The sequence below is a fragment of the Patagioenas fasciata genome, chromosome Z (genome assembly GCF_037038585.1).
Source record: "Patagioenas fasciata isolate bPatFas1 chromosome Z, bPatFas1.hap1, whole genome shotgun sequence".
NCBI lineage: Eukaryota > Metazoa > Chordata > Aves > Columbiformes > Columbidae > Patagioenas > Patagioenas fasciata.
This window is the reverse complement of record NC_092560.1, coordinates 40,277,545-40,301,104: the sequence shown is the minus strand read 5'-3', so window position 1 is coordinate 40,301,104 and position 23,560 is coordinate 40,277,545. Positions and strand designations below refer to the sequence as shown.

Sequence of the window (23,560 nt, the reverse complement as noted above, 5' to 3'; positions counted from 1 at the left end):
CTTCAGCCCCCTCCCCTGCCAGCTTCTGCCAAGCTAAGTGGCTTGAGGGAATTGATACTTTCTCTGAGTCACAGCTAGTAATCTGCTTCCTGGGCTTGTAGCAGTTATCTGGATATACTTACAGAACCTGTCTTTTTAATCCTTCCTCCAAATTTGGAGAAGGAAAAACTGCAAACACTAAACAGTCAATTAACAACAATTAGAAAAATTAACAGGGTTGCTTGAAAAGATACTTATGTGAGAGATCTCCATTATTCTCTACAGCATGGTAGTGTCAAATGCTTGAAGTTAGCAAGCAACAGAGAGGTTGCAAGCCATGTTCTTGCACCTTCACATGTCCAAAAACTAGTGTATTTATTGGCTTTACTGGCCAGATAACATTTTACAAGGCAAAAGGAGAATTTTGAGGTATATTTCTTTTAACCGACTTTGAAAAAAAGACTCTGGTGCTAATGTATTTATTGGCTTTTTGATCCTGAAACACAGCCTGCCTTTGGGCACAAACAGTATACATACACAACTCTATGTCCTAAAAATTACATAGCTGAATTAATTTGCAAAAACTGTTGCTGATAACCTTCAAAATCTCTTAATGCTTCCTCTAAACCAAATTCTTCAAAAAGCAGGGTGGGCTGACTAACCTCCACGAGGAGTGCAGAGAAGGCTTTTGAAGTGATGTGAAGTAATTCAGTGACAGCCAGTTTGCAGCATTGACTGCATAGGCAAAGCATAGTGGCTCCAGCCCTCAAGGAGGCTGGGGAAAGCAGGGTGTGAAGGGCACTTCCTTGGATCTCAGAATCAGTGAAGAGCCCATACGCAGCCTGGCTAAATGGCAAGAGGCTCTGTCCTGCAGAGGTGTCCTTAGAAATGCAGCATGGCCAAATAATGGATGATTGTGTTCATAGTCCAGCCCCTCAGCAGGGAGAAAAGCTGCTTCAGGCTCTCCTGCAAGTCCTATGCAGAGTGCAGGTACCCATGGTACTGCCAAAAGATTCTTCCTGCTTTCTTCCTGTCAAGAAAGGATCAGACTTCCCCTGCTCTCCTATGCTTGGCAGGTACAACCACTTCTTCCCAGTTTCCTGGCACTTTCTACTTAATGATGTTTCTCTCTTGCAAGTTTGAGCTCAAGCTTCTCCAGGTCTCTGTACTATACAGCAAGAAGCTTTTTGTCATCCGTCTTATCCTGTGCTCCTTAATTCCTAAAGCCCTAACAACACATTCACTAGTTTGTTCCCTGATCAGCTCAGACTAGATACAGAGATGATGGTTCTTCCATTCATCTGCAGTTGTCCCTCTCACCCTGATACACTTCATTTCCTTTGCTAAGGCGGTATTACCTTCACACTAACTCATCCTGCTGAAAACACCAACAACCCAAGAAAAGCTACCTCGAAAATATAAAAATGTCTTCAAAATCCCAGCTATCTTGAAATTATTAGCTATTACGACTTTCTTGATATGATAATGCTTCTTAATTCACATGTCCCATAATGATAATAGATGTTTAGGCATCATGCAACCCTACCAGGCTGAGTCCATGGAGCAGACCCACTGCAGGACACAAATGCAAGATAATCCATCATATAAGCAAAGCGTCTTTAAGCTTGGTAGACAGAGCGATGCACAGCCATCAAAATCCTTCCCTCCCACAAATCCATGCTTTGGGGTTGTTTCCATTTTCTAAAGGAAGAATCAAATGTTGGAGGAGCTGAGACAATAAACTGAAGGAAGGGCAAACTGATGCAGCGGTCCTTTGGCCAACAATGGGAGAAGTGTCAGCAGTGCACAGAGGGAGAAATCTTTGAAAGTGTGAGCAGAAGTTAAGTGAATAGGGGAGCCTGCACAGTTAAAATCATTGAGCCAAACCCCTGTTTATCCAAGAAGTTTTGTTGAGGTCATCCTTCAGAGCAGGACAGAACCAGCTAGGGAATGAGGTAGCTGAAACTCCTCCTAAAATGCACACAGCTTTGCCAAGGATGGGCAATATATATCTTTTCTTCCCTTGACTGACTCTTAGGATTGTTATTCCACCCTAGTAACAAAGAGTATGTAACCTTGGGAGTCAACGTTACAGGACAATGAGGGCCATTGCGTGTATGAGACATGGGTCTTCTGCTCTGACTGAACATTATTAATGATCTGCTGCTTAAAATATTAAACAGACACTGGTGCTACCTCATGCATTTGGGGTGCTTCTGAACAGTGACTGAGACACTGAACAGATTTTGTTGTCATTCATTCGAATTTTAGACTAGCCCATGTATAAGTAGCATACCAAAATTATAGCTCTATTTATCTGAAAACTAAGCAAGTATGAAAGGGGATGAAATAATTAAAGGACCGAAAACAGTTCCCTCTAGGGGGAGAATTATGGAGCTTAGCCTGGCTGTTCTGTCTAAAAGGCTTATCCAAAGCTGAGATTATTACAATGTATATGCACCTTTGTGACATGGAAATATATGGCACGGAAGAGCTTTTTAATCTAGGAGAGAATGATGTCAATGAACGAATGACCAGAATATAAACACATATTTTCAAAGTCAAAGTAGGTGGTTCTGTTTAAAAGCAAATCTAGAATAGGGAAAAGGCAGATATTTTCTCATTGGCAGTCTTCACACCACAGCTGGTGGGGTTCTGGAAGAAAACTTAGGAAGATACTCTGTCGTGTAGGTCATGGACCAGAGCATCCCAATGCTCTGCTAGGACTTAAAGGGCTACAGACATGAGAACATTTATGCCAGTGAAAATTCAGGCCACTTTGTTAAAGCTGAAAACTAAATTAATTATCCAGATTAATTTGGTATAGTGAAAAACATAAGTTTCTCTTCTCAAGACCCAGCTCCAGCAGCTTTCCACTAACTTTCACATTAGAAAACTAAAGTTATCTTTTATAAGCTCAGAGTATTTTCCTTTTTTTGCATAAGACTTTTGAATGAGCATGATAGTCTTTTTCTTATCCTTTGATCTGTCCAATCACATGAATTAATTGACTGTTAAAAATTGTAAAATTCAAATCTCTTTCAGGAGTTTCATAGAAATGCTGAACTATGTCACAAATCATGCTTAAGATCATAGCTTTGTATACTCCCCCCAGTGCCATGTGGCTACCAACCCAGTACTGATTTACTTTCATCTCAAAGACTGAAGTGATATTCAGTGCCAAAATAAAAAGATGTCTAAGAATGCACTGCCAGCAAGTTCCAGGATGAAGCATACATACAAAAAAGAAAAAGTGGGGGAAGGGGTAGTGAAAGTATATGTGAAAAAGCTGAATATACTCTGTGAGAAGATATATATTAAAACAAGGCCTTCATTAAAAAGCAATGCAGAAGCAAAGGTAGTAGATGAATGTCACAATATCACTAATCTTGTTCATAGCTTGATGGACCTTGCCACTGGTTTAGCTTGGAGAAGATCTGAGTGGTGGCCAGACATGTCTCACTGGATTTGTTCCTCCCCATTTTCCCTGGCTAAAACCTTTCCTTTTTTCTCAGTGACTATGACTATACTGTGCATGGCAGGGAAAGGATGAGAGACAGGGTGAGACAGGATGAGACAGGACAGGCTGTAAATAAGCAGACATTACATTGCCCAAAAATAATGCATAGGTACTTCTCCCTTGCAGCTTTCAAGAGCTCTCTAATTGCCAAATAACGGTCATGTTTGGGCTCTTAAGTTTAATGTGTACCTCCTACTGAGTCTGGTAATTCATGTAACGTTTTAACGTGAAAGATAAAGATGTGATTCACAGTGCTCACTCTCCAGGAAACTGCAGTATAAACAGGAAAGGCAGCTAGTGTGCCTACTGTAAAGCAATCCACAAAAAGGCAGTGCCTGCTCCTCTCGGTGGTCTGCCTGGGAAACAAGCGGGAGATACTCTGAATACACATACTCTTCCCCAAAGTTACCCACCATGACTGAGTCCTTCCTTGATGTCATGTGGCCTAACCATGACCTGAAGCACAAAGATTTTGCTTAACTAAGCACCTTGTATCAAAAAAAGACATCTTTGGGTCCAAACAGATCTGAATTCCTCAAAGAAAGCAATTATCTTCCTTCAGTCAGAGAAAGCCTAACACTGCTCCATCTTAGGTGAAGCAGGTTTTTTCTTTTCAGAAGTCTTTCAGCACCTGCAATGGCATCTTCAAGGGTTGTCTCCCCTTTCCTGACAGAGAGTCAGAGCAGTATCTGCCCAGGTCCTGTCTGCATTAGATCGGCATCACATGTGCTCTCCCTGAATCAACTGCCTCATTGCATTGTTATTGATTTTGAGTTGAATTTCTGCAGCAAATCTATTGCATTTCCATTAGCAAGCCTGCAAATGATGAAAATGTTCATTTACATCACTCCAGTTCTGCATCACAATTAACCTGCTACTTAGCCTCCTGCAAGCCAAATTCTGCCTTGACGTTTGATGCTTAGAAAGTTCCCTAAGGTTTCTCTGAAACCAAAAGTTAGGCACTGGAAGTCTGAGGTAGGCTGCTGTGTGTGTTTTCTTACAGTGCATTAACAGGAAATAAACCATTCACTTAAAAGTATAATAGATACTGGAGAATAATAATTTCTGTCTGCTGCAGTAGAAATCCAAACCCTGTATTTTGTTATGACACTAATTTTTTGTCAGTTTTTCTAAAAACTTATGTTGCAGTACATGTCATTTTTAATGAAGAAACAATGGTCATATATTCCGCATACCTATTGTATTTTCTATACTTATATATGCATACGTATATAAATGCAGAGGGGAGACCATGCAGAAATTCCATGCAGCATGAATACCTAACTTATTCTCATCAAAGTTTGCAAAGTAAAATGAAGTTTTTAAAAATAAATACTGATAAATTCAGAGTGTTATTAAGAGAAAATACTCCAGGAAATACTGTTTTTTCTTCATCATGTTCTGCATGTGATGCATGGTGCACAGAAAGAAAAAAACACACCCATGAGGTAGTTTTGAAAACCATGAATTGATGGTCCTTGTCCAAGACAGAGAAATACAAGATTGATCAGTTCAGTCCTCTGCATGTTAAATAGAAGAACTGCTTCTATGCAAGCAATGGGTGTTAAAAAGTGGGATGGTAGAGATACAAAAAGAAACAAAACATTTGTCTGAACAAACTCTGTGCTTATTAAGAGCATTTTAAAGACAGTGTGACTAACAGGGCTGAAGAGGAAGTCTCAGTTACCACTTTAGAAGGCTTAATGGACATGACCTCCCTAAAAACTGCAGTGTATTGTGCATCTCACCCCATCAGTCCCAATTCCAATTTACTCTGAGTGTTCTTGCCACAAGTATTTACATCTGTAAGCCACCATGAACTATGGGAATGCAGAAAAAGAAGTGTTTCAGGGAAATACAGACTGGCTTGCTCAGTACAGTGGCACTTGCTTTATTGTTACTTGTTAATAGAGGCCCATGCGTCTCAAGGGCTTAATGACGTCATCATCTCTTTATTATGGTCTTGAGTTTGTCTCAGAACTTCTTTGGTATCTTAACCATGATTAATGATAACTTCTCTGTAAGAAGACATTGTTAATTCACACAACATGTCAAAGAAAAGTTTTGGCTTTCAAGATGAGTCTTCGGTTTGCGTAGCAGACATTAACTTAGAAAATGAATTGCAAGATTAGTCTCCCTATACACTCATTGGAGAAAGACAGTTACTCCTGCCAGACTCACGTTGTGAATCACCTGGTGGAGGTCTTTCCCTTTATTCTGAATAGGAAGCTGAAGGCCACCTAGCTTCCTAATGTAGGCACTGAAGTCAGGTGTCTCAGGCTAATCCACATCAATACTGTATCAGAAATGTAGCAACATCTACTTTAAGGTGCTCTCCTCCTGCATCTTCAAGCTTTGGGGAAAAAGCAATCTCCCTTGTGGTGCTGCCCTGCATAGTAACAGTGAACATAGAAAAGGCTTTTATATAGCTTGTGCTGTATCATCTGCTCTCCCCTCCTGTCAGTATAGTCCCCTGCAGTTCTCTAAGACATCCCTGACCTTTACACTTTTAAAGGCTGCCAGGCATGGATTCAGCCCTCTGGTGTTCTGATAGGGATTTGAACTGCAGAGCAAGGGTCAGAATTGAATTGTTTCAAGAAAACGAACAAACACAGTGTGAAGCTGCTGTGAACCCTTACTGTCCATAAATCAAAGCCTTCAGCTGGGCTGCAGCACCTGTAACTAGGGGGAAAGTCTGCCTCCAGCTTGCTGGAGGAAAAATATAGACTTTCACAAATCATCGTGTGTAGAAGAAAGGACATCAAATACAGAGGTGAGAAAAAAACAAGAAGAGGTGAAAGAGACAGAGAAAAATTACAAGGAATTCACAACCATCCCTTACAGGCACTCTTCAAATGCTTTTTCCACCAAGGATGAGAAAGCAGCAGACTTTGCTGATGTTGGCCCAGCATATGTGAAGTGGCCGAAGAAATCAGAAACACAAGAAGGGAGCAGTTCCAGTCAGGGTGGTTGACACCAGTGCACAGCCCTTCTCTGCTTTGCCATATTTTCCAGGCAAGAGTCAGCACCGGTGAGGTAGGAGGGAGCCCTACCTGTCCCTGAAGGGCATGTACAGGATGCATCCTATGCATCTTGCTCCCTACTGGGCCTTTTGCTTTGCTCACAGGGAAACCCCTTCCAGCAAAGTTCTTGTGCTATGGTCTATCTTCTGCCCTGCCTCTTCTGTGCCCTATGGCACCTCACCAAGTCAGGAGAGCTGTGATCCCAGATTCAAGGGCTCACTTGGGCACCTGCACCTCCGGGCACGAGCCAAAACACAGAAGCACTGCATCCTTTGATAGAGCTGTCACCCCAGAAAGGCAATGCCACACAGACCTTGGGGGATGGTTTTGGGGGAAATCTGCTGAAAGTGAAAGAGAAGGCTGTAGGCAGACCTGTAAAGAGGGGAGTGGTTGGTTTGCAGATATATAGATGCAGTTGTAACAGAAACATAGTTTTGACAGTACTACAAAGCCATGTCTATTACCAGCCTGCGAAAAGTTGGAATTGTATTTAAAGATGATGATGTAGAAAGAAGTAAAATTTAGCTCCCCAACTGCACTTTTAGAATCTGCATGTCTTCTCAGAGGGAGGGAGATTGTAGGTTAGTGTGTAATATTATATCCCTCTTGTAATTAAATCTTCCTTGGCATAATTATGCTAAGATGGACATGCTCCCTAAATATGGGAATGCTTTAAAACATTCACCTTTCTGTTTCAGCAGAAGAGAAATGATAATACAATATAAAACATAAACCCAAGAGAAAGGCAGATATTATTTCTGTGCTGATACAGGGCAAAGTATAATAATAGCAAGACCAGTCTTGAATCTAATGCACCAGACACAATTACTAGGATTGTCTCTCTTCTGCTTTCTCTCCCAGGCTCCAGGAGAAATAAGAATCAATTAGCTCTCTGCAGACTATGACCTTGAAGGATACAGCTTTAAGGGGAATATGCTGAGTAAGACAGAAAAGAGATGAGAAGAAGAGAAAAGGATTTAGAAACTCACGGAAGGGCTTGGTTCAGAAACAATACATCAACCACAAAAGGGGCTTTTTGGGAACAAGTTACCTCACTCTGCCTGAAATGGAAAAAAGGACGTTGAGAGGCAAAAGAAGGGACTATCCAATCTGCAGATGCTACTTTCCAAGCCATCTCTCTGAGAATTTTATAGCTGTCAAAGGCGTTCATAAAAAAAAGTAATCACTGATGCAATCTGTCAACCTCTCCAACAAATCTTGCTCTACATAAAACACAATGATGTGTTTGAAATGTAGCTGTTTCAAAAACCCCAAGACAGTGCTTTTAGAGCTGTCCAAAAAGTTCTTTTCATGCCTCTTTGAATTTTTCAGTAGATATTCAGCAGTGGACTTTTCCAGCTGTATTTTCTTATTTTTCTTTGCAGGGAATTGCAGCCCCCTTTGCATAGTCAGAATTACATGTCACAGTTGAATAAGTAGTGTCCACACAACCTTATCCCACAGAGCAATTCAAATTTGACCTGCTGCCAGCTCTCCCTTTACTTTCAGTCTGGAAGTCTATGATGCCTTACATACATTTATCTTAAGAAAATTAAGGCAACAATAGAAAATAAAACCGAACAAACCCAACCAAAACAAAACAAACAAACAAGCAAGCAAAAAAACTAAACCCAATCACCTAATTTCTGGAGAACCCCAGATGTGAGCAGATCTGTATGCGGATAATGGCTTTTTCTCAGTGACTGCTCTAAATAATCTCTTTCCTCCTTCCCTCCTAATTTACTGCAGAGATGAAGTTAGCATGTCATTGATAAAGTCTTGCCTCACATGTGGAAATTGAAGGGGAGGAAGGTTGTCCTGGCCATAACTAGCTTTTGGTTTCTTGTCCCTCTTGCATGACAGAGGCCATTTTGGAAGGATGGTGGTCCCTGGTCAGTTTAGGAAGTAAAAAGTCCTGTCACATATCTTCAATGTCACAATATTTGCACTACAAAAAAAGATTTTCTGCAACAGCTAATTAAAAAATATCACTTAGTATAGTTCTGTATAACTACAAAGGTGGTTAATTGTCCCAATAATTCAAGTAATGTCTCACCTACCACAGACAAAACTCCCTGTCATTTAACTGCACAGCAATATTTCCCTATTAGGCTGCTTCCATGAGACAGATTCTTTTAATCCAAGGGCTGGTTGTCACCCATTATCTAAGAAAAAGGCAAGCAGGGCTTCTACATGAATACTTAAGATTTTCTTTCAATGATTCTGGAATAGCTGTTCAAGACTGACTCTCAGCTGAAAGGACCTCCACTGAAATTACTGTAGTTACACTCATTTTCACCAGCAAGATGGTTGGCTCCAAGTGCTATATCTAATCCAACTGTCACATATCTATTCTGTGTCTAGTTATGGTGGGGCTGAACTCAGTAGCGAACTTCTGGTGACTTCAGGGCTCCAGGGTGAGATCTAGTATGTACCACCTAAAAGGTGGCCATCCTGCAGCATTACATGGGAGGTGTGACAGAGAATAAATGAGATGGGGTCCTGAATGGCAATTCGCAACATAGTTGCTCATTCTGATCACTGCAGCTTTCCAAAGGAACCTCAGCCCTGTGGTTTTGGCACAACGGCAGGCTGCCTTCCCTTTTACTAAAGTTGTATAATTTTACACAGCTCAGGAATTGCTGGCTTGATCTGCTCTGGATTTGCTGGGGTAAAATGATGAATGTCAAAGAAATTACACCTCAGCAATGTAGTATTTTGATGCTTTATGATCTCTACCAAGAACATAATCCAGGTAACCCTGGATAGTTTTTGCTTTAAGGATGAACAAAGGACTAATTTGGAAACTGAACCCTCCAGCATTGGCAAGAATGCTTTCCTGAAATGACCCACAAAAGTAAATGAGGCAATTTCTGAGAAACAGGTTCAATAAGAATCAGCTCCTAGAGGAAGGGAAAGATACAGAGAAATGTGTGCTATGCTCCTAAGAGAAAGGGAAAGATAATAAGCTAACTGCTAAATTAATAATTCCCAGTCTCTAACTGCTTCAAATATGCTGTCACTCTTTCCCACTGTTCTCCCTGAGTGTTTCAGGAGGATGACAGGGATGTTTGCCAGCAACAGACTTCAGGAAGGAGGTAGCAGAAGTGCTCTGCAGGCAATGCAAAGAAAATGAACACACATGGACAATCTAGCACAGGACATAAATCAAATTTCTAAGAAAAATATGCTGATAAACCATGTGGAATAGCTGTCAGATAAACCCTTGAAGTAAATCACACACATTCCTACAAGTACATGCAGAGAAAAGGGTGGTACTGGTGCTTTACAAAAGTCCCAAATGAAGATCTCTTAATTGCCACACACACCTTAGAACCGAAGTTCAGAGCCCCTAGGTGCTCTTCTCAGAAAGTAACCCATGCTATACCCATCTCAGCACATTTAAGCAGCTTTGCATGCCAATCACATGTCTTCCTTGAGGACAGCTGCAGAACAGGTAAGTCCTTTTTTTTTTTTTTTTCTTGTGTGTGTGTGTAAGGAAAAACAAAGAAACACATAACTACTTACAAAGTTTTGGAGCAGTTTGGAGATTGTTTTCTGTTGCTTGTGCCTGAGACGCTGTGGTAGGCTCCAGGGCAGATGGTGATAACGAAGGTGTGGCAGAGGACAACAACCCAGCATCTGGGATGTGGTTATACAGAGAAGGCTGCAGGAACGGTTTGGAGGGCACGAGAGAGCTGTCACTTTGCACTGTCACTTCAGCCTTGCTCTTGGGGCTAGGTACGGGGAAGGGCGAGGCATACACCTCCGAAGGCACCCAGGCAGACAGAGCTGTAGGTTCCACAGCGCTCTTTGGGTCTTGTCCTATCCTCCCAGGATCAAGGTGGGTAGGAGAGTCATACTCAAAAATCTTGTCCACAAAGACCCACTTGAGGCCAGCAATGCAGAGGCAAAGGCTGAGCAGACAAGCCAGGATAGGGGCGATGCAGATCTTTTCAGAGTTGAGGCAGCCCTTCAGTCGCTCTGCCTCCAGGCATACACAGCAGGTTGCAGCAAGGCCTGCTATCCCCTGGACCCTCCTGTCCTCTCTTTGGGTCCCCAGCATGTTCTCCTCAGCTGGGAGCCCGTTAAGGGACACATCAGGGCTCAGCTGAGCTGAGGGGCTGGGGAAAGTGTCGGCAGCTACTTCAGACATGTTTAAGGATCAGGTCTCAAACAGTTCACTTCCAAAAGGCCTTAACTCTATCACAGTCCACTAGTGTGAGACACAGACAAAAAGAGATGGTAGTAATAGTCACAGTGCTCTGCAAAAATCACAGAGTGGGAGTCAACAAAAGGTCCAAGCTCAGCAACATCATCCAAAATGGGAGAGGAGTAACGCAGAGGAGAAATGAGACCCCCCCGCCTTGTTCCCCCCTGCCTGTGAGCCCTCTGTCGCTCTCTCTGCCCCTCTGAGGCAAGAATAGCTTTGCAATTACTGAACTTCTCTTTGCTGACCACTTTTATAATTCCTTGAATGCCTCTCAAGCAATTCTAGCTCTTCTGCAGGAGGGAAGACACATGCCCCCAAAAGAAAGCACAACAAAACAAAACAGGGAGAAGGGTGATGAGAGAAAGAAAACCACAAACACCAAACAAATTGACCAGATTAAGTGAACCAATAGCCCAGAGCGAAAGGCAAGACTCTCACCTTGAGCATCTGAGGCTGGTATCTGCTTAGACGAGGAAAACAAATGTCATGCGGTAGAAGGAGCAAAAGCAAAATCTGTAACAACAGCGGCAGCGGCAGAAGTGACAGTAGCAGCAGCATCCTGTCGTGTTACAGCAGCGGCTGAAAGAGGCTGAATCATTACAGAGCAGCAGGTGCTTGCTGTCTGAGCATCACTGCAAACAATATCATTACACAGAGGTTTGAAAGGAAGAGCGATGCCAAGACTGTGGTAACTCCCTTTCTCTCCCCTCCCTCTTTGTCCTTCTTAAGCGCTCATTCACTTTCCTCCTTCTCCCCCGCCCCGCTTCCCCAGCCCCCTCGCAGCCTTTCTCCCTGATGTACAGACTCACTCCTTCCTCCCCTATCCCATCCCCCGCCCTCTGCAGGGCTGGTCTGAGGGAAATCAGCACACCCAGCAACGCAGGACTGTCAGTGACTTCCTATTTTATCCAATTAGGAGGAATAAAGGCCATCAAATCAACGGGAGGGAGTGGGCAGGAGTTGCGTATCCACCCACTCCCTCTTTCCGGCCAAAGCGTGGGCAAAGGCGGCGGCCATCGATGACACGGTCCTCCGGCGAGGACCGGGTGTTAGTGTGAGCTCTTTGGGCTGGGCTGGACTCAGTCTGATATCCAGTCTTTCCTAGAGGGAACAGAGCTTCCCAGCAGCAGTTTCTCCTTGCCTGACATCTTGAGACAGCTTTTCTTTCCAATCCCCTGAATAAGTTTCATTTACAAGGAATGGTGCTGGGATCCATCTTAGGTCAAACCGAGGAAAAACCAATGAAACAAAAAACAACAAACATAACCCTCAAATATTCCTACCTCTGATAAATTTGCATTTAAGTTAATACAAAGAAGTTTTCCTATTTTTTTAATATTCCATTTTCCAACTTCCTTTCCAAATCATCCAAAACCAAAAAACAGCAAAGACTTCACACTAAAGCCAGGTCCTGAACATACTTTTAAAGAGCTTGCATGCTGCTACCATGTATTTTCACTCCCCCTTAGACTAAACATCTTCCCTAAAAAACAAAAAAATATTATTATCAAAGCTTCCACTTTGTTCGTATATTTGCCTGTCTTCCATGACCTCTACCAATACCTAGCACTAACTCCCATTTCCAACAACACACTGTAATACAGGGGTAAATCAATAGTCCAGTTAGTATAATGAAAGTAAGATTAGAATCAGCTCTGTTTGCAGTCTCTTTTGTCTCCCACAGAAAAGTACACCTTGTGTAACAATGCGGACATCTGTAAAAAGAAGAAGGGCTTTTACCACAATTTTCAGTTCCTCGGACTTTGTGAAAATACTTGCACTGAAGATTTGGCAGCATGAATCCGTGTCAGTATAAATGGCTGCAGAACGCATAAGGAAACGAGTCAAGTGCTACAAACTGCCCTGAGCTCTTTTTGCTGGTACCTTAGTCAGACATTTAGAAGGTAATTACCTTTGTAGTTATATAGTTTTGGTACTGACAAAAAAGATGTCTGTCTCTACCCATATCCTCTCTCTGCCTCTAACTCTCTCCTCCTGCCCCAAATTTCATGGGAACATTGGTAATATTCACCTAAAAATGGTAATCAAAATCTCAATGAATCCCATACTGTTTTCACAGACTCTTATGTCGAGGACTAATTGATGGATGTGTGATCACAAAGCTTTCTGTGAGGCTGCAGTAGCCAACTGAAGTAATCATGATGCTACTTCATTCAAGTGTCTGGAGAATTTACCTTAAAGCACAGCCAGTAATAATACTCTGTGGAAGAATGTAAAAGGATAAATCACCATACAATCTAGTCAACATTACCACTGAAGTGTCTGGTCCTCAGGTTAATAATGTGAACAGTAACCTCAGACAGAACGAACAGCTTGTGTTGCTTATTTACCTACACAGCACTTCTTATTACAAAGCACATGCACTCCTTAGCTGGTAATACTCTGTGTGAGTACAATCTCTTTCAAGTATCTCAAAATCTATTTCAAACAGCAGTAACAACACAGCCACTGTAGAAAGGGTAACATCACCGCAGTGTTGCCATGACATCTGTGGTGGTCTGTGGATATGAGGAGGCAAGGTTTCTAGGAAATACTGTATTTTTTATGAGATCAACTGATAAATCCAGGAAAACTAGACATACTTTCACAAACACAAGTAGCTTCTCAGGTGTGAGGCTGAAGCATCACTCTTCAAAGGAGAGCGCAAGTTGATAACCAGCTGGGAATATTCTCTTCGTTGCACAAATGAGTTACAATGGCATCTGAGTGCTTGGCACAAATTTTTTAAAAAGTCTTGCCTTCTTTATCCACATATAGTTTTTCAACCTTCTTGTTTTCAGTAGACAATTTTCCCTGCTGATGCTGCCCTGAGCTTGTGTTTAATTCACTGCCCTGTCCACATCTTCCCTGCACTGGCTTTCCAGGCAAACTACCTGTGTTTAATCTTCTCTTGTAATCTTTACTACTCTCCAGTCCATCCACCTTTAACTGCTCTACTTTAAATTATATTTCTGCTTTGTTCACTTCTTTCTGGTGCTGAGGTGAACAGAAATGCATGTGGAGATATAGCACCTTCCTTACAAGTGTTGCCATGAAGTTAAAATAATCATGCACAATGCTACATAGCTGGAATGAGAGATGGATTATTACTGGTTCAGACCATGAGCTGCCACCTTGGCATACATGGTGCCTCATGAAACATCAGAGCTTCTTGTCACAGGAGCTCAGTGGAGAGTCCTCCAGGGGCTCCTCTGCATGCGAATGCACTGCCCTCCTCCTCACCCTGCTGTCAGAGGGACTGCGAGCTCCCAGGAACCGGGGAAGGGCTCTGCCAAAGGGGTCTTGCCTGCCCCTAGGAGCACTCCTAGCTAAACAGAGCCACAATACCTCCTGCTACCTCCCTTGCTTTTTCATGCTTTTCTGCACTGGCCAAGACCCAGCCTGCCTGCACCATCTCCTCTCGGCACGCAGCCACCTACAGCCCCTCCCACCTCCGTGGCCGCAGCATCTCCGGGAGGCCTGGCTCCCATCCAGGCTGCGGTATCCTCCTCTGCTGCAGGTCCCTTCCCCTGCGGCACCTCCAGACCTGGCACACAGACTGCCTGCTTCAGCATCACACAGGCAGCTCTGCTCAGAACTCCTCCTGCTCACATCCCCCTCTCCAGGGAAGCCTGCAGAGCTGCTTCATCCTCCCAGGCCTGCTGGAGCTGTGGGGGCCAGGGTTTGCGGTGAGAAGAGCAGGGTGGCACCCTGCCTTTGGAGATACCTGGTGGCTTCCATTATTCCCTGGCCAACAAGGGAGAAAGGCAATGCTATATCATTGTCCAGGAGGTTTCTCTGGCTCTGCTCCGTCGGTGGCCAAAGCCAGGGCCAGGACACGGCCTGCCCACAATGCTGTAACCCGATACCACACAGGGCTGACTTCTCTCGGGACCTTTTGGACAAAAATGCAACCCCATGCTCTTTACTGCGCCTGGGTTGGTAAGGGAGTGCTCTGCCTTTTGTACTAGCTCCGTGGCTGCGATAAAGGCCGATGGTCTCTAACTTTGGGTCTGAAGGTGTGACTATAAACTGAAAGTACAGTTCACTGATTTTGGGGGTCCTTTCTGCTTCCCTTCCCCGCCAAAAAGCAAGGCAGAAGAACTTTCCTGCAGCTGCAGTTTTAAGCCTTTTACATTTCTGTAGTGACATGTTAGCACTGGCCTGCTGTGCTTAAACACAGGTTCAGGCCCAGGCTGGAGGAGATAGTGCCTTGGAAAAGAGCCAGCAATTGGTTAATAGAAAGGAGGTACCCAAAAGAAAACAAGAGGGAGCATGACCTTGGAGCTAACAATTTTACTAGGGTAGGCCATTGATGGGCCATGTAGAAGGACAAGGAAGGAAATTACCTGCCTGTTTGTAAGTAGGTTAGGTCCTTGCGGAAAGATTTATTTCAAACTATTATGTGTCTTGTGTTTCTTTGGCTTAGAGGAAAAAGTAGTGTGATCATACACTAACGAAGCTAATCTGTGACTGAGATTTGGACTCCTACTGTATGTGACAGGTTGAAACTCAGAGGCTTACAAAACTGTAATTTCATTTTGTGGAATGTTTTTGTAAAGAATCAAGTGTTATTTTGCTAAGTTCCACTCCCAAAATGCTCAAGGAGAGACACAAAGCCAAAGTCAGCATTAACCACCAACCTATGATGAGGATGAACAAGCTCTAGCTGTTTATCTAGTTTTATGGGTCCTAAAAGGAATTTCATTTTGTATTACGAAACTGCAGAGGATCATTCCCCCTGGCCAATCACAAAGACGTGAATGAAGTTAAAATAGATAAGTAATCACAACTGGCAACATCCTGAAAATAAGAGCAGCAAGTACCATTTAACTCAGCTGACCATTCAGTCATGCCATAATCAGACAAAAATCTGTTGAAGGTTTTGGAAATTAGTCTTGGTGAGTCATTCTCATGGAATCCATTTGATTTCAAATATCCATCTGCTTTAAATAAAGTCCCAGTACACTACAAAAAGGTTCTTTAAGGATTATCTACTTTCTTGCAACTACTGGGACATGAGGAAAGTAAAGTACATCTTCATAAGTGGTTACTCATGGCTCTGCCAGATCACCGTTTAAGAAAGGATGTTCAGAGGACCACACATCAGTGCAGGGCAAGTGATCTTCCCCCAGACCACTGTTTTCCTTTAGGAACACGTCAATACTTCAGCAAGAAGCAAGCAGCAATATATGGCATCAACATCATGTGTTTGATTACACTCTCTTTTTTTCCATACATAGAGAAATTAAAAAAATCATAACCAAGATGCTAAAAAAAAAAAAAGCAGCATGTTCATTAACAAGAGATTGATGAGGAAGATAAAAGGATCTCTTCTTATTGATTGCAGGCACTTTCTTCAAATTAAATAAGTGTGCTATTTATTGATGGGGATGGGGGGGAGTCATCCAAAGCAAGTGAGCAGGCCCAAGAAGAAGAATCACTACCAGCAATCATGGTGTGGGAAGAGCGGGCTATCACACATGGTGCAAACGAATAATTTATTCCTCTTTCAGTACTTCACTAACCTCCCCTCCTTAATCCATCTCCCTTGGATTGATGCCAGCATTCTCTCCCTTTGAGCCCCAAAAGCCTTCATGAAAAATCTCATCTCTCAGCTCAAATGGAGGAAACTTCATTTTGCTTCTATACTGGTCCTCTCAACAGAACTGTAAACATTAAAATGGTACTTGCACTCGTGCACACACACATCCCATTTTTCACCTATATGGAAAGCAAAACAGGATACGTGTGCTAATCCTGTTGTTATGTCTCTGCCCATTCCCATCACCTTTTTCCCCATTATTTTTTTTTTAAACTTTCTGACCATTTGCATCCCTGTGTGACTGAGGAGAAGAAACATCAAGCCCATAAGAAAATGCAGAAAAACATGACCAGTAAAAATATTAACTCTTAAGCACAAATTCAGCCTCAGACATAAGGGTAAATATGTCAATGTCAACAGAATCATTAGTGTGCTTAATTCATTTGGTATAAGATGGCTGCTGTGGGAAGACAGCCTACCCTCAAACAACACAGGAGACAGAGATGTGAAAAGACTGTATCCAAAGCATCTCTGTACTCTCAAGCCAGAACAACTGTACTTGAATTACTGAACTGTCCACATAGGTTGTCAGAAGCAGGTCCTCACACTAGTACATTTCTTGGAAGTGTCTGGAGCACAGAATACAAATTTCAGTGCTTGTGAAAACATTTGGGAGAGCTCATGTTGACTCTCCGGCAGTGATTTTTGTATTGACATCACATGTGCACGTTTACACCAGGCATTAACACCAGGAACATGCTTCTCTAAGTCCAATAGCTGTGTCTTGCAAAAACAGTGATTTGGAAAAACAACACAACTACAATGGCCATTTCAAGAGACGCTTATGCTCCAAATAGCTACAGTCAGTAATTGAAACTGAAAACTGCCATTTCAGGGGAACCAAAAGTTTTTCTGAGTCTTTTAATCTTCAAGTGAAACGTGAGACAGAGTTTCTTTCATCCTAGTCAAAAGCAGAGTTAGTGGCACTACCAAAGACACAGAAATTCAACATAAAACCATGAATGTCAGATGTTTTAATTAATGGTAATAACTTGTTCCCCTAGCCTCTGCTCAGTCACAATACTGGGATCAGCCCTACCACTGTTCAGCAGGCTAATGATAATTGGCTCTACAGTACGGTAAAGAAGCATTTAAGACATGCAAAGACATGCAATGCACTCAGCTAGGCTCTTCTGCTGGAGGACAGAAGCAGTAGAGTTTTAGAGTTTTCTGGCGTTGGGCTTTCTTTTTTTGGTGGTATTTGTGTGTGTGTGGCATTTGAGATTTTTTTGATTTTGGGGTTTTGTTTGTTTGTTTGTTTTTTGATCTGCATTTAGACTTTTACCCCACCACTGGAGTCTCCAACAGAGCTGCTGGGGCAGTTGTGATTATTTATTTTCACAGTACAACAGTGAGTTGGGGCAGCACTGTAGTCAGAGGTACCCAGCTTGTTAATTAACTTCCACACAGCTTAGTGCATTTGAGCCACTTTATTCAGACAGAAAAAATTCCTTGTGGGTGTTCATGGGACAGTGGCAATACTGCTACTTTGCACTGGTATGGCTATGCAGGATTTTCTCCTGGCGGTGCCTTCATATCTGCAGTGCTGCTGCTGCAGGGGGAGTCACTGGACATTGATAATTTGAATAAAGGTCCCAGAATCCCTGAATCAAGAAATTATTCCACCCTCATTGACCTCTGGTTAATAAAATACTTAAATGTGCATGGAATTAAACAAGCAGTAAAACACTTTCCTTATTAGAGATGGGCTACATCATATATCTAAGTGCCTTTTTGAATCAGAGCCTAATTCAAGAACTGAAAAGGTATTTTGGAGCATAGTGCTGTGGTTTCCTGATAAACAGTTTGGCAGCAATATAATCCTTGTCACTGTCTTTCCTTTCTTTTTGCTGCCTCTGTTCTGACACTTACATTAACTCAGTAACATTGTTCATGTGGCTAGGCTCTCAACTCCCCAGAAAATTAAGTTTTGACATAAAATAATATATTTCAAGATTTTTTTTAATGGGTAAGCTAACCAACTAATTCCCAGTCTGGTCTCATAAATACATGTGAGCTGGAAGAATGGGGACATGATCACAATCCAAACGACAGAAGTTCCGTGACCTTGTCTTCTCATCAAAGACCCAAGGCCCTTCCTGAATCTCGGCTTAATTTAAGCAGAAGGTCCTAAGAGATGTCAACAAAATACCTGTTATTCTCAAATGTTTTGACTCTACTTACTACACCTTTCATTTATTTGTAAAGGTAGCATTATTTTTGTACCTGCACATGTTCCCAACTGCTGCTGTTTAAAACAAGGTATCAAACTTTACTTCACTTTCAAGTGTCATTTTCAAGATTTCAACTACACATGGACTTTCTCACAGAGCAACTTTCTAGCATAGGTATATTCAACACTTTTGCTATTAGAAAAACAAAAAGAAAGAAGTCAAAGTCATGAAGCCTGCTTTCTGTATCTTTAAATAACTGAGTATTAATGATAGGACACTGACATATTACTGGCTTAGATTTGCAAAGTATGTCTTACAGTCCAGTTACACATTCAGAATCTACAAGCTTTAGAATTTTGATTGCAGGAAATGTTATGATTGCAGCTCAAGAGCTGGTTTGCTTAGCAGCTTTTTGCAAATACCTCCAAATAATGAAATTTATATACCTTATCCTAAATCAAGATATTAATTCAACTACACTGATTGGTTCATCTATGGTCATGTCTATATGTTGCCTGATTATGTTCAAGTTAGCAGAATTGAGATGTTTGCAGTTTAAAACAGATAAGCAACACAGTATTTGTAACTGAAAAATTTCCAGCAATAATAAAACAACACAACAGTTCTTATCATGCTTCAGAATCCTAGCATCATCAAGAACATTTAATATTTCATATTCTTTCTTAGTGCATTCAGGAAGCCATAGAAGATATGAATCACTCCATTGGCATTGGCTCGAAAACTTTGTCCATTTCCAGCCAATAATTAAGCAGAATTCAAGTAAGTATGACAAAGAATATTTTACGTCTAGTCATGACTTTTCAGCAGTTTAGTCAAATACGGTTTTATTACATAGCTATGTTTTGAATGCAAACCCCATCCTGCACTTTAAGATGTCACATTTTTCCTGCTCCTGCACCCAGGCTCTCTTTGCACTATATATGATGTGGTACAAAACCAAAACTCTCACCTTTTAGAAATCAAAATTTGAATTGAATTAACTCTTCTCAAACACAGGACTTCGATTTTTCTGGGTTGGTCCTTGTCAAGAGCAAGGGAGGAGATCAGCAAAGAGGAAACTCCAAAATCTGAAAGAAATCTATTGTACTCACATTTCACTGATGTAGTTCAAAGCTACAGAGCAGACTCTGTGCTGCTCCAGACACTGAGCAGACCCTTACACCATGGTAAAATGGGTTCATTATAACTTGTTTGCATTTAGCACACAGGCATGCACAGTGAAGGGCAACATAGACCATTGCTGCTGGATGGTGTAAGAACAGTAGTGCAGATTTGGAAGCACCCCCTTCTGCAAGACATTAGACAACCTAGAAATTCAGCATAGGAGGCAGTGATACAGGCTGTGGAGTGGCAACTGAACTACAGAAAGGGAGGAGAGAGGGCAGACTGTCTTTTTCTGTCTTCTTGAGGGTGTCTAAGGAATAAATCCATTTACTCTGAAAAAGTATAGGAAGGGTAGGCCAGACAGGCAGGGCTGTGGTCACCCTCTATTCCCTGTTTCCAGCCAAGCTCATCCAAATTATTGTCCAGAGAAAAAGTCAAATACAATAGAGCTGTCTTCATGTACTCCATAGTAGGCATATTATGACTGTGGTGGGAAGGGTGGCCATGATGGTGGGAAGGAAAGCAAGCACCTATAGGCTACAAGGAGAGAGGCACATAGTGATCTTGGCTTGTACAGACATGGACGAGGTGAATTGTGTCCCTAAAGCCGTTTCTGATCAGGGCCATAGTTTGAAGCCAGGCCCTGTAAAACTCTGCCATTCTTTCAGACATCGACTGCTGCAAAGATGAGGCCAAACTTCTTGCCAGTGTGGGCAAGATTTCAGCCGGCTCAGCCACAGCAATAGTGAAGATCGAATTACCTGCTTTTACTTGAGGGATGCCTTGCTCTTGCTCAAAAAATCCCTGCATACTGCTTAACAGTTGCTTAACTTAAAAGCTGCCAAAAGGCAACAAATCCTCTCTGTGTTTCTAATTTCACACTAAACACTGTGTCTTTGGTTCAGAGTTTTCAATAAAGGAGCTATGTTTTAACAACTTTGCAGATGCTAGAGAAGAAAACAAGAATGTGTCCAAAATAGATCTGTCTCTAAAGGCACGAACACCACAGGGCAAAGCCTGAGGTGTCTGTGGTGCACCAGGTTGCCAAACATATTCATGGCATAATGTTCTTTCGACTTATTCCAGAAGCCTGAAGCTCAGCTAAGGAATGAAAAGGCAGTGTGTCCTGCATTTTGCATTCCTTTTGCCCGGAAAAGCAAAGAAGTTGCTCCTGCCTCAGTGATCAATTTGAAATTATTTCCTGGAGGCCTTGTTAATAACACCTGAAAAACCTGTGAAATTCTGTATATTACATTCCTTTCTTTCATTACACATCAGTTCATGGTTTCATCATGAAAGCAGCCCCGCTCGGCTGCACAGAAATCACTCTTTGATGCTGTCTTGAAGGACACAAAATTACTAAAATTTAACTAAGTGAACTGAAAAACAAAAAAGGATTAAATTTTGGCCTATGTTGTTGAGTATGTGCTAGTAACACTACACAGTGCAGGTGTGAGCAGACAATATACTTCCCCTTCTAAATTAGCCCACTTAAGAAATGCTAGTATTATCCCAACAGTGACTATTAGGGTTAGACATGGGCTAATTAAAAACCTATGCAGCTGGGGTCTACTGAGCATTAATAATTAGCTGTAGCTGTTTCCACCACCTTCCACCCTCCAACTCCCTTCTTCCTCTTATAAAAAAATGCCAAACAACTCTGTGCATATATGTAATTACAGGAATCATAATACATTATTAATGTGGCCACAGCAGACACAAAGTCCACGTTTACTGCTCACCAGTGTAAAGTTGTAGCTACTGGCAACAATCAGCTCACTGGTGCATTAGGTAACGAGAGAGTTTCCAAGAGGGTCAACTAAAGTGGCTAAATAATACCAGATATTTGGAAGAGCACAGAAGTTGGGAAGAATGATGGGTCTGAATCTACTACAGTGACAGGCATCTGTGGACAACCTGTACGAATTATTCCAGGAACAATTAACTTGCAACAATAAGGTTGTGTATTTTCTTTGATGCACGAATGTGATTATGTTCAAATGCAATTACGCAAGCCAGAAGTCTCCAGAGGATGGACAGAGAGGAAACAGGTACAGATAGCAGCCTGAGACAAAGCACCCCAAATAAAGGTCTTAACGAATCCCTTTTCCCATCGAAACAACACAGTGTTCACAGTGAGCTGGAAAAAATCCCCACACATGTCCTGGGATTTCAAGGAATATCAGACAAGTCAGGAAAGAAGTGCTCATTTCCTGGCACACCTAACAATGATTTATCATTACAGACATGTATCTGTCAAGCTGGTATCTGCACACACGTGCTGAAGAAATGCCTTTCAGATTTCATTTTCCAGTTATCCTGGACAACATATTATGCTGCATACAAATATAGATACATAGCCACAGCCCTTGAAATGAAGACTTAGAACAGCAGAACAAATAATAAAGTGACAGATTAGATACACAGATACACGGATTAAAGTCACAGAAACTAATTCAGACCTGCTTGCCCAGCAAGATGCCTCTCTGCAGTCTCAACCCAGGTCATATTTCGTTTTTTCGCCTCTTCAACGGTTCCCTCAATACAGTGCCTGAAAGGTAAAAATCCTAAAAAGCAGCAAGGCGCTGTCATAAAGCTGAAGAGTCATAAGCTTCTCCCACACACTCTCAACATGTCTCACAGATTTCAGGGATCCATCAAAGAAATCCAAATAGATGTCCTACCAAATAGGCCAGAGGGAAGGACCATGGTCTACAACCAGAACCAAAAGGCTATTATGAAATTTGGCATACACAGTGTCAAAGCTTTTTTTGTCCCAGATCACCTGTACATTACTGAACAAGAGCTGCAAGAAGGCTGTCACAACACCTACCATTCAGGTTGTAGCCCCTCACTTCACCCTTCTGACCATGAGCCCTCTGTAGTAGCTAGGTTAATGGTTGGACTCAATGATCTTAAAAGTCTTTTCTAACCAAAATGATTCTATGATTCTTGCTGACAAGGAGCTACTGTATCTTCTTCTCAACAGCTGGGCATGATAGGAATTAGGATAAAAACCACTGCGGTCCTGCCTTAGAAGATGGTTTTCTCTGGTTTGAGTGGCAACAGTTAACTATAACCTTTTCAACTAACCACGGCCATTGACTCTACTGCACACAGGCTTTTTAATACTGCTGTGGGGAACTGTATTCAGATGACACAGAGAAATCCTTTGGTAATTATTCAGGCTAATCCTATTAAGAAAGAAAGGCTTTCAACTGCTAAAGAAATGAAAAAAACCTTTCAGAGAAGGAACCCACCACTTCAAATTAAATCAATGCCCCCTTCCAGCCCAGGATAACCTGATTATTACTGTACTAAAAAAGAAAAAAGTGCCAGTTAAAAAAAATGTGCCTAGGCACCTAAAATGGGCCTAACAGTACATAGGCACAGCCAACCATGTGGTCTTAGGCACCTCAGTTCCCTTCTCAAACCTACATCTGCTCATGACTCAAGGCTCTCCTTATCCTAGAGGTGCTGGATGAACCAGGACTACTCTTCAAATCTTTTTACTGTGGTAGACACCACTCAAAACATTAATACAGGGGTTTGGGTTTATTTTAAAATAACCTGACATGGCTGCCCTTTTCTTCCCCTTGGGACTTCTCCTTCACTCCTGAGAGCACATTTTCAACACTGGCACTGCAGGCTGTTTTAGGGAGAACTTTCAAGTTCTTCTTGCTCTAGTACGTCTCCAGCTTCAGCTTTGCAGAAAATGACAAAGCATTTCCTACACTACAGAAATGAATGTCACTGGAGCTATTTTTGAAGACTTTGTGGACAGACAAAAGACATAGTGAATATTATCTCTTCACAGACAAATAGTAGGTGCATTTATTCAATGGTGGTTTAATGCTTTCCCCCTCAATTTTTTGTGGTTTTTTTTTTTTGTGTTTGTTTGGGTGGTTGTTTGTTGTTTTT

At 42.0% G+C, this 23,560-nt stretch overlaps 2 protein-coding genes across 19 annotated transcripts in view; both read right to left on the bottom strand.

Annotated features, from left to right (window-relative positions):
- Window positions 1-23,560, bottom strand: part of NRG1 (neuregulin 1) — a 473,787-nt gene that overhangs the window by 86,379 nt on the left and 363,848 nt on the right. For 3 of the 18 annotated variants that reach the window (XM_071801972.1, XM_065860437.2, XM_065860438.2), the window contains exon 1: window positions 10,051-10,694. The exons of 13 other annotated variants lie outside the window; for them this stretch is intronic. In XM_071801972.1, the coding sequence (XP_071658073.1) occupies window positions 10,051-10,678 (628 nt within the window). In that variant the 5' untranslated portion in view covers window positions 10,679-10,694. Of the gene's footprint in view, window positions 1-10,050; window positions 10,739-11,173; window positions 11,260-23,560 lie in introns of those variants that run through there. 2 more of the 18 variants (XM_065860436.2, XM_071801984.1) reach the window with 2 other exon arrangements.
- LOC136114826 (uncharacterized) lies at window positions 11,123-11,466 on the bottom strand. Its single transcript, XM_065860447.2, has one exon. It carries the CDS (start codon window positions 11,291-11,293, stop codon window positions 11,132-11,134), a length of 162 nt encoding a protein of 53 aa, XP_065716519.1. The 5' UTR covers window positions 11,294-11,466; the 3' UTR covers window positions 11,123-11,131.